The 17,214-nt window shown below is 39.7% G+C and overlaps 1 protein-coding gene across 16 annotated transcripts in view; it reads right to left on the bottom strand.

Annotated features, from left to right (window-relative positions):
• Positions 1-17,214, bottom strand: part of mmd (disintegrin and metalloproteinase domain-containing protein mind-meld) — a 642,845-nt gene that overhangs the window by 45,660 nt on the left and 579,971 nt on the right. For all 16 annotated transcript variants that reach the window (XM_069509480.1, XM_069509491.1, XM_069509485.1 and 13 more), the window contains 2 exons: positions 8,460-8,655; positions 1,319-1,491 (listed from right to left, as the gene is read on the bottom strand). In XM_069509480.1, coding sequence (XP_069365581.1) covers positions 1,319-1,491; positions 8,460-8,655 — 369 coding nt within the window. The remainder of the gene's footprint in view (positions 1-1,318; positions 1,492-8,459; positions 8,656-17,214) is intronic.

Genomic DNA, 17,214 nt, shown 5'->3' with positions numbered 1-17,214 from the left:
CTATTTTACCACCATTATGGGCAAATTTTCCAAAAATCCTAAAACACGTATTTCTACTATACACGTATTTCATGCAAATAACTTGAAAAATGACCGACTTTCATACAAACTTCCATCCCCCATTTAACCCACCTAGGGGTGGAATTTCGAAAAATCCTTTCTTAGTGGATACCTACTCTTCACAAAGAATAGACCCTCCAAATTTCATGTCTTTAGGACCAGCGGTTTAGGCTGTGCGTTGATATCTATGTCAGTCAGTCAGTCAGTCAGGACTTTGAATTTTATATATATAGATGTTTGTATGCGTTTTGAGTTCAAAAAAGCCGTCATTGTATGGCAGTTACATTACCTTAGATATTGTTATGCCCAGTTTAGGACAGTCTCTGATAAACTGGAAAGTGTGGTAATCCACCTCATTACGTATTATATTTCCTCATTATAGCTACCTGCAGAAACGTTGCCTTTGCACTAAATAGCTCTGCACGTACACGAGTGGTCACGTTTCATTTATTTTTGATTAAACCCACCTGCCGTACGTTAATAATGTGCAATATTTACTGTAAATTGCAATTTCGCGGTGCTCTTTTGTGTGTTTTAAAGTATGTTGAGTTTGTAATTGCATAATATTAACATTATTTTAGGATGCACCTACAGGGTGTAACCAGAACGCTAGCAAAAACGAATACAGGTGATAGATATACAGGAAAAAATCAAAAAAAAACCTATATTTTGTAAAAATTCACGATATATTGCAAATAAAACACTTGACTGACGCTAAAGGTAAACGAACGTTGCGTAAATAGGCTATTCGGAGTCAATGCCTTGTCGTAGTCGGGGCATTGACCAGAGTTTTGCACACTATACCTCGCGGGTTTGAAAAATACTAAATCACTAAAACTACAAAATGAGGGAAATGGTCTGGTATTGGATTGTGTTTAAGTAGTATAACAATAACGCTAACATTTTGCTAGCGTTCTGGTTGCATTCTGTATAGCTAACAAAGCTTAGAGTTAGTCAGCGAGCGATGGGAGATCCGTAGGAGAACTAGAGTAACCGACATAGCTCAACGGTTGCGAAGCTGATATTGCAATGGGCGGGGCACATAGTTCGGAAAACCAATTGACGTTGGGGTCTCAGGAATCGACCTTGCACCGGAAGACGCAGTCTAGGTGGACGGACAACATCAGACGAGTCGCAGGGAGCCGCTGGATTCAGGCGGTGCAAGAACGCGGCGTGTGGAAGTCCCTACAAGAGACCTATGTCCAACAGTGGACGTCTATCGGTTGATGATGATGATGGATATGGATATAGGACTTACGATAGTAATTGCGTGGTGTCCTTCTCTATCTTGAAGAGTTTTCTGGCAGTGTAGTCGCTGAACTTCTGGATGGCTCGCGTGATGTCGTGCTTCCTGTCTATGTCCGCCTGGTCCGCGCTCTGCCACGACTCTATGTACACGATGGAGACCCGCGTGTTGAGCGTGCGAAAGTACTGCAAAAATGATAAACATAATTGGTATCATTTATTTGCAAACGCGTTTAAAAAATTAAATATCACTCGCTTTAACGGTGAAGGAAAACATCGTGAGGAAACCTGCATGCCTTTGAGTTCTCCATAAAGTTCTCAAAGGTGTGTGAAGTCTACCAATCCGCACATCGCCAGCGTGGCCACTCTGAGAGGAGACCCGTGCTCTGTTGTGAGCCGGCGATGGGTTGATCATGATGATGATGATTTGTAAACGTGGACACTGACAGTTGGCCTTGTCCACAAGTTCAAACTCGCTCAGCGGACTATAGAGCGGGCTATGTTGGGTGTCTCTCTGAGGGACAAAATCCGTAACGAGGAAATCCGTAACGAGGAAAACCGTAGTGACCAGAGTGACCGACATAGCCCAACGAATTAGCCAGCTGAAGTGGCAGTGGTCAGGCCACGTTTGCCACAGAACCGATGGCTGATGGGGCAGACGTGTTCTGGAGTGGAGACCGCGTATCGGCAAGCGCAGTTTGGGACGACCTCCAACCCGCTGGACTGACGACCTTAAGAAGATAGCGGGAAGTAGGTGGATGAGGAAGGCAGAGGATCGTGGGTGGTGGCGTGCTCTTGCGTCCAGCAGTGGACGCAAACAGGCTGATTGACTGATTGATTTGTAAGAAACTTTTGGTTTTGAGGGTTCGTGAAATGTTATGAAGATCCGTTCTTCCGGACGAAGTTGCGGACCTCATATCGTATTGTAAGTAAAAAACTGGCCAAATGCGAGTCAGGCTCGCGCACCGAGGGCTCCTTACTGCAGTCGTATTTTTTCGACATTTTGCACGATAAATCAAAAACTATGATGCATAAAAATAAATCAAAATCTGTTTCAGAATCCACAAGTGAAACCATTTCATAAATGATACCCCACTTGATATAGTTATCTTATCTGAACGTTTTACTTTACTTTATCTTACTTTGAAAATTGAAAACACTAATTATTAGTTCATGACCACAATTTTTTTTTGTGTGATCTAGTTCCACGAATTCACGGTTTTCAGATTTTTCTCCTAATGTCTGCTATACGATCTACCTTCCTGCCAAATTTCATGATTCTAGGTCAACGAGAAGTACCCTATAGTTTTCTTGACAGACAGACAGACAGGCTAGGAACAAAGTGATCCTATAAGGGTTCCGTTTTTCCTTTTGAGGTACGGAACCCTAAAAATTACTAAACTTGCTAAATTACTAAAGTTCTGGTTCCTTGGTAGGAGCATTTCAAATCTCAAGTAGATAATGTACTTAGTAAGTAGCCCTAATGCATAAAGTTCTATACTATTTCAGTGCATTTAAGGCCCAAGTTTGCGAAGCCAGCATCAAGTTTTTCTCCATTAGAACATCAAATTTTTCTCCATTAGAATCGCAAATTCTACTTTAATCCGCTGGAATTTTCTCATGAATAATTGAGACTGTACGGAGTAATCAATTATTCAAAGACTTGAATTAAGAAATCATTATGTTAAAAATTGGTATAGGTTAGGTACTATTCATGGCTTCATTATTAGAATCTTGTTGACCCGCCCCGGTTTTAGCCCGGGTGGGCTTACCTATTCTATAGACAGATATGAATGTATTATATTACAAACTAGCTTATGCTCGTGACTTCGTCCGCGTGGACTACACAATTTTAAACCCCTATTTCACCCCCTTAAGGGTTGATGTCTACGTCATAATTGCTATATGAATGCCAAATTTCAGCTCGATCCGTCTAGTAGTTTGAGCTGTGCGTTGATAGATCAGTCAGTCAGTCAGCTTTTCCTTTATATATAGGTTTCAAGTTTCTAGATCCAATGGTTTAAACCGTAGGTAGTTTGATATGGCGTCTATTAGTTTCTCCTTTCATATATAATATGTATGCATACTTAGATAGCATATAATATAAGCTCCATCGAAGTTTCAAAGTTCTGCCGCCGAGTTGGTAAGAGTATTCGGAGTTTTAAGCAGATAATGTACTCGGTACTAATGCACGTATTTCCATACTCGGAAGCTAAATAACTAACTTGTAAAGCCCGCATCAAGCTTTTAGATGTCTAATTTTTCTTGTAGAGTCGAAAACTTGAATTTCAAATTTTAAGATTTTCACGAATCATCTCCGTGAATAAATAAATTATTGCTAATTAAAAATTCGTGACATTATTTATTAGAAAATTTATATATCTACTTGATATAATTATAAGGTAAGTGTACCTATATTTTATAGTTCGCGACAGGTCAAGATGGCAATCGGGGTGCGGTAAAAAACCGTGCGCGATAGCGCGGGTGACGTGCGGGCGTGCGTTGCGTCTCCCGCGCCTCATATCCTGATTGCAATCTGGACTAATTTAATTAATTTATTATTCGGACTAATAAACTCAGAAAATACTCAATATTGTAAATCGATGGTATTCACCGACAGAATAAAGATTATATGTAAGAAGGTTATAGGTTATAATTTATGCACATTTTGTGAAATTAAACTACCGGTATGAATAATATTATATGGTCGGAAAAAAACGTTCCATCTGAGAGCTCCCGTGACGTGCGCGTAGTTCGTCTACCATCCGACTGACGCCGAGGCGGGTCACTAGTGATGGATAAAAAAACGCAGAACAGAGGATCTTGATGGATGGAGGATCCATCATTTAGTCTTGTCTAGAACTCTCAGATGTTAATTAACAGACTAAGTATTTTTATTTTGACTTTTTGATCCTTTGATAGCCAACATTGCTTTATTACCATCTCTTTTTCTTTACAATACAGTGAATAAACCTATCCTTTTCACATTTTTGGCTTGATTCTGGCTTCTACATTCGCTGGCGCTAAATAACAAGTTTGCGAAACCAGCATCAAGTTTTTCTCCATTAGAACATCAAATTTTTCTCCATTAGAATTGCAAATTCTACTTTAATCCGCTGGAATTTTCTCATGAATAATTGAGACTGTACGGAGTAATCAATTATTCAAAGACTTGAATTAAGAAATCATTAGGTTAAAAATTGGTATAGGTACTATTCATGGCTTCGGGTATATATAGCCCGGGTGGGCTTACCTATTCTATAGACAGATATGAATGTATTATATTACAAACTAGCTTATGCTCGCGCCTTCGTCCGCGTGGACTACACAAGTTTCTACGTCATAATTGCTATATGAATGCCAAATTTCAGCTCGATTCGTCTAGTAGTTTGAGCTGTGCGTTGATAGATCAATCAGTCAGTCAGCTTTTCCTTTATATATTATAGGTTTCAAGTTTCTAGATTCAATGGTTTAAACCGTAGGTAGTTTGATATGGCATCTATTAGTTTCTCCTTTCATATATAATATGTATGCATACTTAGATAGCATATAATATAAGCTCCATCGAAGTTTCAAAGTTCTGCCGCCGAGTTGGTAAGAGTATTCGGAGTTTTAAGCAGATAATGTACTCGGTACTAATGCACGTATTTCCATACTCGGAGCTTAATAACCAACTTGTAAAGCCCGCATCAAGCTTTTAGATGTCTAATTTTTCCTTATTAGGTACAGTCAAAAATTTGAATTTCAAATTTTAAGATTTTCACCGAATCTTCTCCGTGAATAAATAATTTATCGTTAATTAAAAATTCGTGACATTATTTATTAGAAAATTTATATATCTACTTGATATAATTAAAAGGTAAGTGTACCTATATTTTATAGTTCGCGACAGGTCAAGATGGCAATCGGGGTGCGGTAAAAAACCGTGCGCGATAGCGCGGGTGACGTGCGGGCGTGCGTTGCGTCTCCCGCGCCTCATATCCTGATTGGTATCTGGACTAATTCAATTAATTTATTATTCGGACTAATCTGAGAAACTACTCAATTTTGTAAATCGATGGTATTCACCGACAGAAAAAAGATTATATGTAAGAAGGTTATAGGTTATAATTTATGCACATTTTGCGAAATTAAACTACCGATACCGGTATAAATTATATTATAATATGATCGGAAAAAAACGTTCCATCTGAGAGCTCCCGTGACGTGCGCGCAGTTCGTGTCCCATTCGACTGACGCCGAGGCGGGTCACTAGTGATGGATAAAAAAACGCAGAACAGAGGATCTTGATGGATGGAGGATCCATCATTTAGTCTTGTCTAGAACTCTCAGATGTTAATTAACAGACTAAGTATTTATATTTTGATTTTTGATCCTTTGATAGCCAACATTGCTTTATTACCATCTCTTTTTCTTTACAATACAGTGAATAAACCTATCCTTTTCACATTTTTGGCTTGATTCTGGCCTCTACATTCGCCGGCGCTAAATAACAAGTTTGCGAAACCCGCATCAAATTTTTAGATGTGGGATTTTTCTCCGTTGGAAATTGGAATGGCAAATTTGAATTCGTCTCGTTTGTTAACGTAGGAATTTTCTCCCTGGATAACACTCAAGAAATATTTAAGTAGGTTTTTCTTTTCTTACATTATTTCTACTATCCTTTGCCACTCTGTAGCCAGTAATAAATTGAAATGATATTGCAATTTTGAATATTCAGGTTATCTTTTTCACCACATTTTTAGGGTTCCGTACCTCAAAAGGAAAAACGGAACCCTAAAAAGGAGGAGATTTTCAATTTTTTAGGGTTAGGGTACCTGAAAAGGAAAAACGGAACCCTTCTTCTTCTTCTTCGCTCTGGGCTGGTTTCCGCACTTAAACGTTTCCGTCTGTTGTGCGTGTAACGGAACCCTTATAGGATCACTTTGTTGTCTGTCTGTCTGTCTGTCAAGAAACCTACAGGGTACTTTCCGTTGACCTAGAATCATGAAATTTGGTAGGTAGGTGGGTCTTAGAGCTGGTATTAGAGGAAAAATCTGAAAACCGTGAATTTGTGGTTACATTACACAAAAAAAATTAAATTGTGGTTATAAACCAATAATTAGTATTTTCCATTTTCGAAGTAAAATAACTATATCAAGTGGGGTATCATATGAAAGGTCTTCACCTGTACATTCTAAAACAGATTTTTATTTATTTTTATGTATCATAGTTTTTGAATTATCGCGCAAAATGTTGAAAAAATACGACTGTAGTACGGAACCCTCGTTGCGCGAGCCTCACTCGCACTTGGCCGGTTTTTTCCAAGCAAAAGGATGATTTTATTCAGTTCTTCAAACGGCCACTTGGTTGGTTTGTATTAAAATGTTCAAAACATTTTTTCCTAAGCAATAGAAAATTTACAGACAGAAAAAAACGTATAATATACACAATACATGTAGGGACATGGCTGCTGAGGGTTGGCCATAAAGGCACTTGTGTTAATGCGTGTCGGAGGGCGTCTCGTAGCGCAAGGCCTAACACAGACTACCATTTTTATTTGAGACCGATTTTTATTAAACAACGGCCGTCCTTATTCGGTGAGAAATGGTTTTCAATTTTCAGACGATTTATCGCAAGCAGCTAAGAGTTGAGTCACAGGGGCGGTGACGTGCAGTCTAGTCGAGTTTTTTTCGGTAAAAACTTAAAGTTTTACGTACTACGTGTGATTGAAACTGATGTAGTATATACATTATTATGTAATCTGTATTATAGTAAATAAACCCAAGCCCAACAAGCGTCGAGTGCACGAATTTCATAATTTTCCTCTCTGCTGCTCCGCGACACACTTCACTGGTAAGTGAGTATACCGAAAATAAAACACGGCGCAGGCTCAAAGGCTGCACCTGCCACTATCAGTGGCGTGCACAGGGTTGAAGCTAGGGTAGGCATTAGTTAGCTAGGAACCTGTTTATTGGCAGGTCTTAATGAAAAATATGCATTGAGCTATTACAACTGGGGTAAGCAGTGCATTTATGCCTCTATGACCTGCACGCCCCTGGCCACTATGATGGCAAAGTGAATAAAGCTTAGTCTGAACTGTCATCAAGAAAGATGCTGCATATCTACTAGGTATATTCCGATTTTTTTTATCAGAACCGTTTTTAAGTAGGATATTTGCGTTAAAGTAGTAAATGTTCCGTTCTATTAAAACTGACTTTATTGGACCAACTGTTATCGGTTGTCTGCGATAGGTTTTATCGAGACGCTTTGTGGGGAATGTATGGAATTATGGGCTTTAGACGTGTTTGTTGAAAGGACGCGTGGACTTAAGCGCGGTAGACGAAATATTTAATATAGTGAAAAAACTTAATACGAGTACATAATTATATTGCGTATTACATATTTTTGCTTTCTTATGTATATTGGGTTTTTAAAGGTTTGTGTTTTTCTCGCATTTTTAGGATTCCGTACCTCAAAAGGAAAAACGGAACCCTTATAGGATTTGTTGTCTGTCTGTCTGTCTGTCTATCTGTCGGTCTGTCAAGAAACCTACAGGTTACTTCCTGTTGACCTAGGATCATGTTTGGCAGGTAGGTAGGTCTTATAGCAGACCTTCGGGGAAAAATTTGAAAACCGTGAATTTAGGGTTACATCACACAAAAAAAATTTAATTCTGGTCATAAACTAATAAATTAGTAGGTATATTCAATTTTCGAAGTAAGATAACTATATCAAGTGGGGTATCATATGAAAGGGCTGCACCTGTGCATTCTAAAACAGATTTTTATTTATTTTTATGCGTCATAGTTTTTGAATTATCGTCCAATATGTCGAAAAATACGACTGTAGTACGGAACCCTCCTTGCGCGAGCCTGACTCGCACTTGGGCGGTTTTTTTACTTGGTTCTGGTCTCTTAAGGTGCATCCACAATTCCACACATGCATGACTTGGCTATTAGAATTGAATAGAATAATGTTTATTCGTGGTATCATATAGGCGGTACATGGTGTAGGCAATATCGTCCTGTACAGCAGTGCAACACCTCGAACAGGTAGGCCACTCAGCTTGTGCTGAGACGTCGGGCCCTTCAGACACAGACCTCTATAGCCAATATTCGAGGTACCAGACGCTTCAACGCTGAATTATTATTATTAAGTATTTCTCCACTTACCAGATCAGCGATATTGGCAACTTGTATAGCATCATGGACGACCTCCGACCTCGTGCTGCCGTTCCTCCTCTCGAACATGGCCCTGTCGATGACCAGTGCTGTCTCGATGTACTTCGTGGTCTCTCTCACGTCCCTCTTGAACCTCCTTATGGCGTATGTGCTCAAACCTTGCTGCCACCAGTCCACTGCTTTGCCACTGGAAAAGGAAATATGGTCAGTCTTGCGAAAGATATAAAGTACTAGCTGATGCCCGCGACTTCGTCTGCCTAGAATTAGGTTTTTAAAAATGGGAACTCTTTGATTTTCCGGGATAAAAAGTAGCATATGTCACTCTCTAGGTCTTTATCTATACCCATGCAAAAAATCACGTCAATCCGTTGCACCGTTGCGACGTGATTGAAGGACAAACCAACAAACCAACAAACAAACACACTTTCACATTTATAATAAGGGTAGGTACCTACTGATAATAAGGGTACTGATAAAGAGTAGGCGAAATTTCCCCGAAGAACTAATACTTGAATGAGATAACTGTCTGTTCAGATTCTCCAGCTTAAGGAATTCCTTTTTAATTTCCGATTTATACTTGAACTAGCTTATGATCGTGGCTTCGTCCGCGTGGACTACACAAATTTCGAACCCCTATTTTAACCCCTTAGGGGTTGAATTTTTAAAAATCCTTTCTTAGCGGATGCCTACATCATAATAGCCAAATGGCATGCCAAATTTCAGCCCGATCCGTCCAGTAGTTTGAGCTGTGCGTTGATAGCTCAGTCAGTCAGTCAGCTTTTCTTTTTATATTTCTATTAAGCCTTCAATTAGGCCTAATTGGCCCTTAAGACCTAAATTAGGGCTAACTTAGGCCTTAGAGGATGCATTATAGCATAGAGCAAGTAGACACAAAAAATTCAAAGAAATATTGTTCAGAAAAATAAGCATGTTTTGCTTGTAGATCCGAAAATGTCGTATAGTAGTAGTATTTAAGCCTCAATAGCTCAACCGATAAAGGAGTGGCCTGAATACCGAAAGGTCGATGGTTCAAACCCCGCCCGTTACACTACTGTCATACCTACTCCTAGCCTGACGCTTAGTTGGAGAGGAAAGGGGAATATTAGTCATTTACCTAACATGGCCAATATTCTTTACAAAAAAAAGTTGCAGCTCCTAAGTCCTAAGCATGCTTAGAGTCCCACCCACATAACGAACTTTTGTTTACCTTTGGTATTTATAAAAAATCATTTTCCAAAGTAAGCGGATGTAGACTTAATTTAGGAATGTTAAAGCTTTAAATTGTAATTGAATAAAATGTCCGAAATATCCCCAAAATAGAAGATATTACAAGAATCCTCAAATTCATCTTTTTGTTAGCTCATACTTAAGACGGATTCCATTTACAGACCATTTAAATGTAATGGGAGGCTCATAATTTGTTTACTTTGGTGTCTGTTTTATTATAATAATTGAATCTTCGTTTTGTGGCATTAATTTCACCCTCTAAATATTGTTTCTTTTTCTATATTTAGACTGCGATATCATATTTTAGATCCTCAATAGCTCAACTGCTAAAGAAGTGGACTGAAAACCGAAAGGTCGGCGGTTCAAACCCCGCCCGTTGCACTATTGTCGTACCTACTCCTAGCACAAGCCTGACGCTTAGTTGGAGAGGAAACGGGAATATTAGTCATTTAACATGGCTAATATTCTTAAAAAAAAATTGATATAGTAAGTAAGCTGTGATAGCCTAGTGGTTAAGACGTCCGCCTTCTAATCGGGGGTTCGATCCCGGGCACGCACCTCTAACTTATGTGCGTTTTGATTAATTAAATATCACTTGCTTTAACGGCGAAGAAAAATATCGTGAGGAAACCTGTATGACTGAGAGTTCTCTATAATGTTCTCAAAGGTGTGCGAAGTCTACCAATCCGCAAATGGCCAGCGTGGTAGACTATGGCCAAAACCCTTCTCACTCTGAGAGGAGACCCCTGCTCTGTAGTGAGCCAGCGATGGGTTGATCATGATGATGATGATGATGAAGTAATGATGCAGTCAGAATCTGAGATATCTTAACTCAAAATAAACTTTGTAGAGGCATTTTTTTATTCGATAGAAATAGAAATGGAAAGATTTTGATTTTGATATTACTAATTAGGTATTTGTTCACGAACACATTTTTTTAATGATGTAACCACAAATTCACGGTTTTCGGGTTTCCCCCCTTACATGTGCTACAAAACCTACCTACAATCTACATACCATGATTCTAGGTCAACGGCAAGTACCCTATAGGTTTCTTAACAGACAGACAGGCAGACATACAGACAACAAAGTGATCCTATAACGGTTCTGTTTTTTATTTTGAGATACCCTAAAAACCTGGGTGTCTGGTGCACTTCGACGGCGGACCTACAAATTCCTAAAAGGCCGGCAACGCATCAGCGGTTCCTCTGGTGCTGCAAATGTTCATGGGCGGCGGTAATCACTTAACATCAGGTGACCCGCCTGCTCGTTTGCTCGCTATCTCTATTAAAAAAAACACTAGAGAATTGCTGCACCGAAGAGATTGACGCCGGCAGTCTTCAAAGCTCCCAAAGGTCCCCTCTTATTTCTGACCCTTAATCGACTTTATCTTCGGTATGTCAAGGATCTCATTAATGGGACGAGGAAATTCGAGCACTTTCCACGAGCCTCGGGAACTCTCCGTTGGACTTATTCGCTTTCGGTTATTTGAGGTATGATTTCTTATTTCGATTTACGTTGATTTGATTGGCTCTGTTAGTAAATAACAGTTTTCATGATAATTGCGCTGACATTGATTTTGATTTTTAGGATTCCGTAATCGAAGGGTGCAAACGGGACTTTATTACTAAGCGTCCACTGTCCACCCGTCTGTCTGTCAGCGGGCTGTGCGAATAAAATATTATACAGGGTGTAACCGGAGCGCTGGCAAAAACAAAGACCGGTGATAGTACTGATGATTACTGATATAATGTCGCGTCAGAGGCGGGTCATTGACATGGGTTTTGCACGCTATACATTGCGGGTATAAAAAATAGGTCCCATGCAAAAAACCATGTCAACCCGTTGCACCGTTGCGACGTGGTTGAAGGACAAACCAGCAAACCAACAAACCCACAAACAAACACAATGGCCCCGATTCTCTAGTCTCTCTCTAAACTAAATTTAGAGTATCTGCATCCTTTTCTTTTTACTAATGCTAAAAAAGAAACGGAACATGACTTTCACATTAAAAAAAATTCAAATTTTAGTGCACAATACAAATTTAAACAGTAGGTTCGCGAGTGCGTGCTAAAATCACGGGTTTTACCATGTAAAAATTAAATTTAAAACTGTCAAACTGTGTCTGTCCTTTTCATATTACATTAATAAGAGGAGCATGCGAATACTCTAAAATTAGGTTGTGCTCAGAATTAGCTCCATTCGCATTTATAATAAGGGTATTGGTCTGCGAGGCGTTAAAAGTCATAATTGTATTTAAAAAATAATGAAGCATCCCAAATATAAAGGAAAAATGCCTAAGGCTACCTATCTTAATTCTGAACCTTAATCGACTTTATCTTTGGTCCACCAAGTACCTCATTAAGGAACAAGGAAATTCGAGCTCATTTCAAGGGGCCTTCGAGAACTTTCTATTTGCCTTATTCTTTGGTTATTATGAGGACTTTGAGTTTATGACTTAGTTATAATATAACGAGGCCAATTTTGTTGTGTGCCACACTTCAACTAAAGCAAACTAAGCAAGGAAATACACATCTCGAGTACCTACCGCTTCAAATTAAGTTTGCCGTACTAACTCAACGTCCAACGTAGAATCTAAATATATAAAAGGAAAAGGTGACCGACTGACTGAACTATCAACGCACAGCTCAAACTACTGGACGGATCGGGCTGAAAGGCATGCAGATAGCTACATAATATTATGACTTAGGCATTAGCTAAGAAGGGATTTTTGAAAATTCAACCCCTAAGGGGGTAAAATAGGGGGTTTGAAATTTGTATAGTTTAAAAATTATTTTATTTCCTTAAAATTCATCAACCGCTCATATTTATACTTTTCGACACAGAATGTTGACGCAACGATCACGTGACTTCTGATGTGATAATAAATTATAAAGTGCGATAACAATTACACCACACATAGCTCTGAAAGAGGCTTTAAGAGGCGGAAGCCTTAACCACTATCACAGCATTTTAAGTAAGTATTATAGTTTTTAAGTTTTTTACTGGTATATTTCAAATCGTTTCGAACATAGCTTGCATAACATTTTCTCTCACGAAATTCTGTGGAAAAGATCCGTAGGTAGTATTTCAGTATACCTCTTGATGAATTCGTAGATAAAACGCTTTTACCGCTATTTTGGCTGGAGAACATTTTAATGATACCTTTGACATTTTCGCCGCTTTATCGCGATTTGACTTGAAATATAACGACTACGTTTGGGTCTGCTTAAAAGTCTTTAAAGCTTATTGGATTTGGGGTGATGTTAAGAATATCAAAAGATTTAATTAAATTTCCTTTTGTGCGGGCGATTGGATTTTTTGGAGATAAGGAATGAATCTGTCAGTTCAGGCCGCTTATGAGTGTATAAGTATAGGTAAGACTTATATAGGTAAGATAGGGTCTCCGGGGTGGTGAGGTGTCCATAGTTGATGCACCTTTTACGTGCGACGGGGGACCTCGTGAGTGGGTCCCCGGTGGAGGGTCCGGTCGTCGCTGGCTGGGTCGCGGTCGTTTGCTTCGGCGTTCCCGTGACCCAGTCGCCAGGCGACACCCAGGAGTACCGCTGGGTTTTAGTGGGTATTCCGGTCGCCTCTCGGCCGCTGAGTCCCACATACCTTCCCTCCAGTTGGTTGGCTGGCTGGTTAGCTGGCTGGCTTCCAGGAAAAGGGGGTGCGTAAATGCATTTCCCAGCGTTAAAAAAAAGGTATGACTTGCTTAAATAGCGCGGCTTCGTGATGAAATAACTATCTATTAATAAAGTGTGTGGGGCCAGAGTGGCGCGTGCATCGCGCGTGTTTGCTAGTTGATATCTTCGTTCGCTAACTGACCAAATGGTATACAATGGTACCCAACAGGGGTGCTACGGATATCCGCATCCGTAAATTCGGAACATTTGCAATAATTCAGTCTGTTACGGGTTTCCTTCAATAATGCTACACAAAACTGTTTAAACTAATTATTTATTATACACAACATGCACTTAGGCTAAGTAAAGTAAGTAAGTAATACTAGCAAACACGCGCGAGGCACGCACGATTTTTGCCCCCCCCCAATTTATTTGCAGATCGTTACTTGTTACAATTAATATGAACCCGCATCCATAAAAGCTCCGCATTAATTGATGCGGATGCGGATGTCTGAATTAATGCGAATATTCCGCATTTGCAAATGCAGATGCGAATACCTGTTACAAACTTGATTCAGACATACGCATCCGCATCCGCGGATGTGAAGTTCTAACAATCCGCATCCGCATCCGCGGATGTCAAAATATTGGAATCCACAACAACCCTGCTGTTGTAGTACACGAATTGTACTTGAATACTCATATATCTGTTACAGTTCTTGCAATTCACGAAGGCGAGTGAACTTTACTTGTGGTTACGTCGTATACATGCACATTGCGTAAGTGTGCGTGCATGTCGGACCAATCAGTCGCGAGCAAGCGCTCGCAAACGCATTTACTGTAGGTACCTTATACCGATACGGCTTAAATACAAGCATGAGCCACTCGCCTCCCCCCCCCCCCCCCCCCCCCGAAAAAAGTGCCCTAAGCACGTCCTTAACGATCCCGACGACCAAATCATGACCGACAATGCTCTTTATCTCGTAGGGCTACACAAGTCAACCTCTTTACAGCGTCTTCGCTGGCAAAGACGAGGCCCCCTATTTCTAACGTCACCCGGACGTGGACTCCGTGGGTGTACGGAATAACCTGTAGTCAGACAACTCCACCCATCCCAACGTCATCCTTTGTAAAAACTGTACTTCATACGTTTCATATTACACGAGGCATAAATACGAATATGGGAATATTTGCAAGGACCGTAATTTCAGCATTTTCACAATTTTTGTTGAAACATGGAAGCCTTTTTCTCTCATTACGAACAAATATTGTATTTCGAGGACAGAGTTTCAGCTGAATACACTGGAAATGAGCTCCGGGTTGTTCGCAAACAAATTTTAAGAGATTTGTAATCACTGAACGAAATTGCTTTCCCCTGAAGCCTTTTTAGGGTTCCGTGACATTTACAGTTTCGCCATGTCCGTCCGTCCGCGGGTTAGCTCAGAGACTATTAGTACTAGAATGCTGTAATTTGGCGGACGATGGACAATGGACGTACTTAATAATCACGAGGAAAAATGTTGAAATAAAATCTTGAAAACATTTCTCATACATGTGGGACGTCGCTGGATTGGTCTTTCAAAAATATTGTGGGCGTTTCGATTCAGGGATCCGTTTGCCAAATATTAATCTTCAAAGTATAATTATTGGTATATTCAATTATTATATATTAAAAATTAAATAATTTAAGATTAACAGTATAACTAAATAATAATTAAATAATTAAAGATTAACAGTATGTAATTTAAGATCATTTTTGTAAAAATCGCTAGCGAACCTTTTCAGTAAAAAAAAAAAAAAAAAATAACATAACGTTATAATGTATGTTTTGTAAAATGTTTATTGATAATAAAGAATTAAAATAAATAAATCTTCAAAGTGTTAATGTTAATGTGCCAAGAATACTGACTGCATTTCCGCGCTGGACAGCCAGACTGATCCGTTGCGCAAAAAATGAGCCAGCCCTTCTGTCACTAGATGAGGCTAGTTATTGTTAATTGTTAGTTGTATGTAAACAGCTAGCTCTCTATAACACGGAGATGTGGCACCACGGTGATGGTGTTGATGCTGTGGTAAGATGTGATGCACAACTTCTATATATATAAAAGGGAAAGGTGACTGACTGACTGACTGATCTATCAATGCACAGCTAAAACTACTGGACGGATCGGGCTGAAATTTGGCATGCAGATAGCTGGGAAAGGTGACTGACTGACTGACTGATCTATCAATGCACAGCTAAAACTACTGGACGGATCGGGCTGAAATTTGGCATGCAGATAGCTATTATGGCGTAGGCATCCGCTAAGAAAGGATTTTTGATAATTCAACTCCTAAGGGGGTGAAATAGGGATTTGAAATTTTGTAGTCCACGCGGACGAAGTCGCAAACATAAGCTAGTACAAAATAAACGTTTTTCTTTCTTTCTAGTATAGTGTGACGGGTAATTACGGAACCCTCCACTACGCGTGGCCCGACACGCACTTGACCGGTTTTTTATTTGAAAACAAACAATGGCGTAAACGGAGCATTCAAAAACATTTTCACAAGGAAACGAGGGACCCCATGACAAATCACACAGGTCACGCACCCGCTCCGGAACATGGCCCTGGGAATTAATTCACCCCATTAAAATATACCCGGGAGTTTTGTTCCGAAGCTATTCTGGGTGATATATTGAGAGATATACGGCCAGAGTGAAGCGAATGTCCCATAGCACGCAAATTCCTATGTCCATTGAGTTAGGTCATGGAGCAGCAGATATCTTACACAGGCGGCAATAAAACTGCCCCCCAATTGTGTAAGAATAACCATTTCATGGCTATCGCAATCGTCAAGAATTCTGGCCTTTGATTGGCTGTGAAAAAATGTAAACAGCGAATCAACCAATCAAAGGGCAGAATTTCTTGACGATTGCGATAGCCATGAAATGGTTATTCTTACACAATTGGGGGGCTGCTCTCATATCACTTGAGTACGAAGAAATAAACTTGAAACTAACAAACGTAGTAGTAGTATAGTTCTTCCATTTCATGAAGACCGCTCAGCCTTGGTTGTAGTAGTGAGTGTACCAAAAAGCTTTAACGCATTTGTGTGCGTAATGTTAACCGCATCGCGGTTGAGACTCAGTGCCACGCACACTATAACAATGTGTACGTGTGCACTCACACAAACATTACTATAATGGTGTTCGTGAAATAGAACATCAGCTGTATTCAATAATTCAATTTTTTAACGACATGCAGGTTTCTCCACGATATTTTTTTTCACTGTAAGGGAAGTGGTATTTAATTGCTTAAAACGCAAATAACTTCGAAAAGTCAGAGGTGGGAGCCTCGGATCGAAACCAGGATCACCCGAATAGGAGACCGAATACCACTATTTAGATGTGAGATAGAGGTCGTCACTTTTTGGAAGAATAAATATCTAGCGCAAATTCACTGTACAAAAATTTACTGGTAAACTTAGGCAAACATCAGTTATTTTTGGAGAGTATTGCTACTCTAGTATTATGACAACTCTATGTCTACGGCTGTCTGGTTCATGGATGTCTATACTAAAGCAAAAGACAGCTAACAAATGTATTAGAAAATAGAATTGAAAGGAAATTAGTATAACCTCAGCTTGCCGAGACGTTACGGATATTATCCACGTGCCTCCATGAAAAATCCCACTGCTCGATTGCGGTAGACTGACAGCTACAATGTCACGATCGCAATCACCTCTGATTGGTTGACGCTCGCTCACTATTGGCTACAACGCATTGTTGCAACAAGAGCACAAATTCAGATAATCACAACAATTGAGATTGTAATAATGATTGATGCAGGTTTTACGAAATCGACCTACTGGTCTAAGCTATGAGTTGATATGTCAGTCAGTTTATCTCT

Source organism: Maniola hyperantus, chromosome 3 (genome assembly GCF_902806685.2).
Source record: "Maniola hyperantus chromosome 3, iAphHyp1.2, whole genome shotgun sequence".
In the NCBI taxonomy this organism is placed as follows: domain Eukaryota; kingdom Metazoa; phylum Arthropoda; class Insecta; order Lepidoptera; family Nymphalidae; genus Maniola; species Maniola hyperantus.
This window is presented reverse-complemented; position numbering and strand designations above follow the sequence as displayed.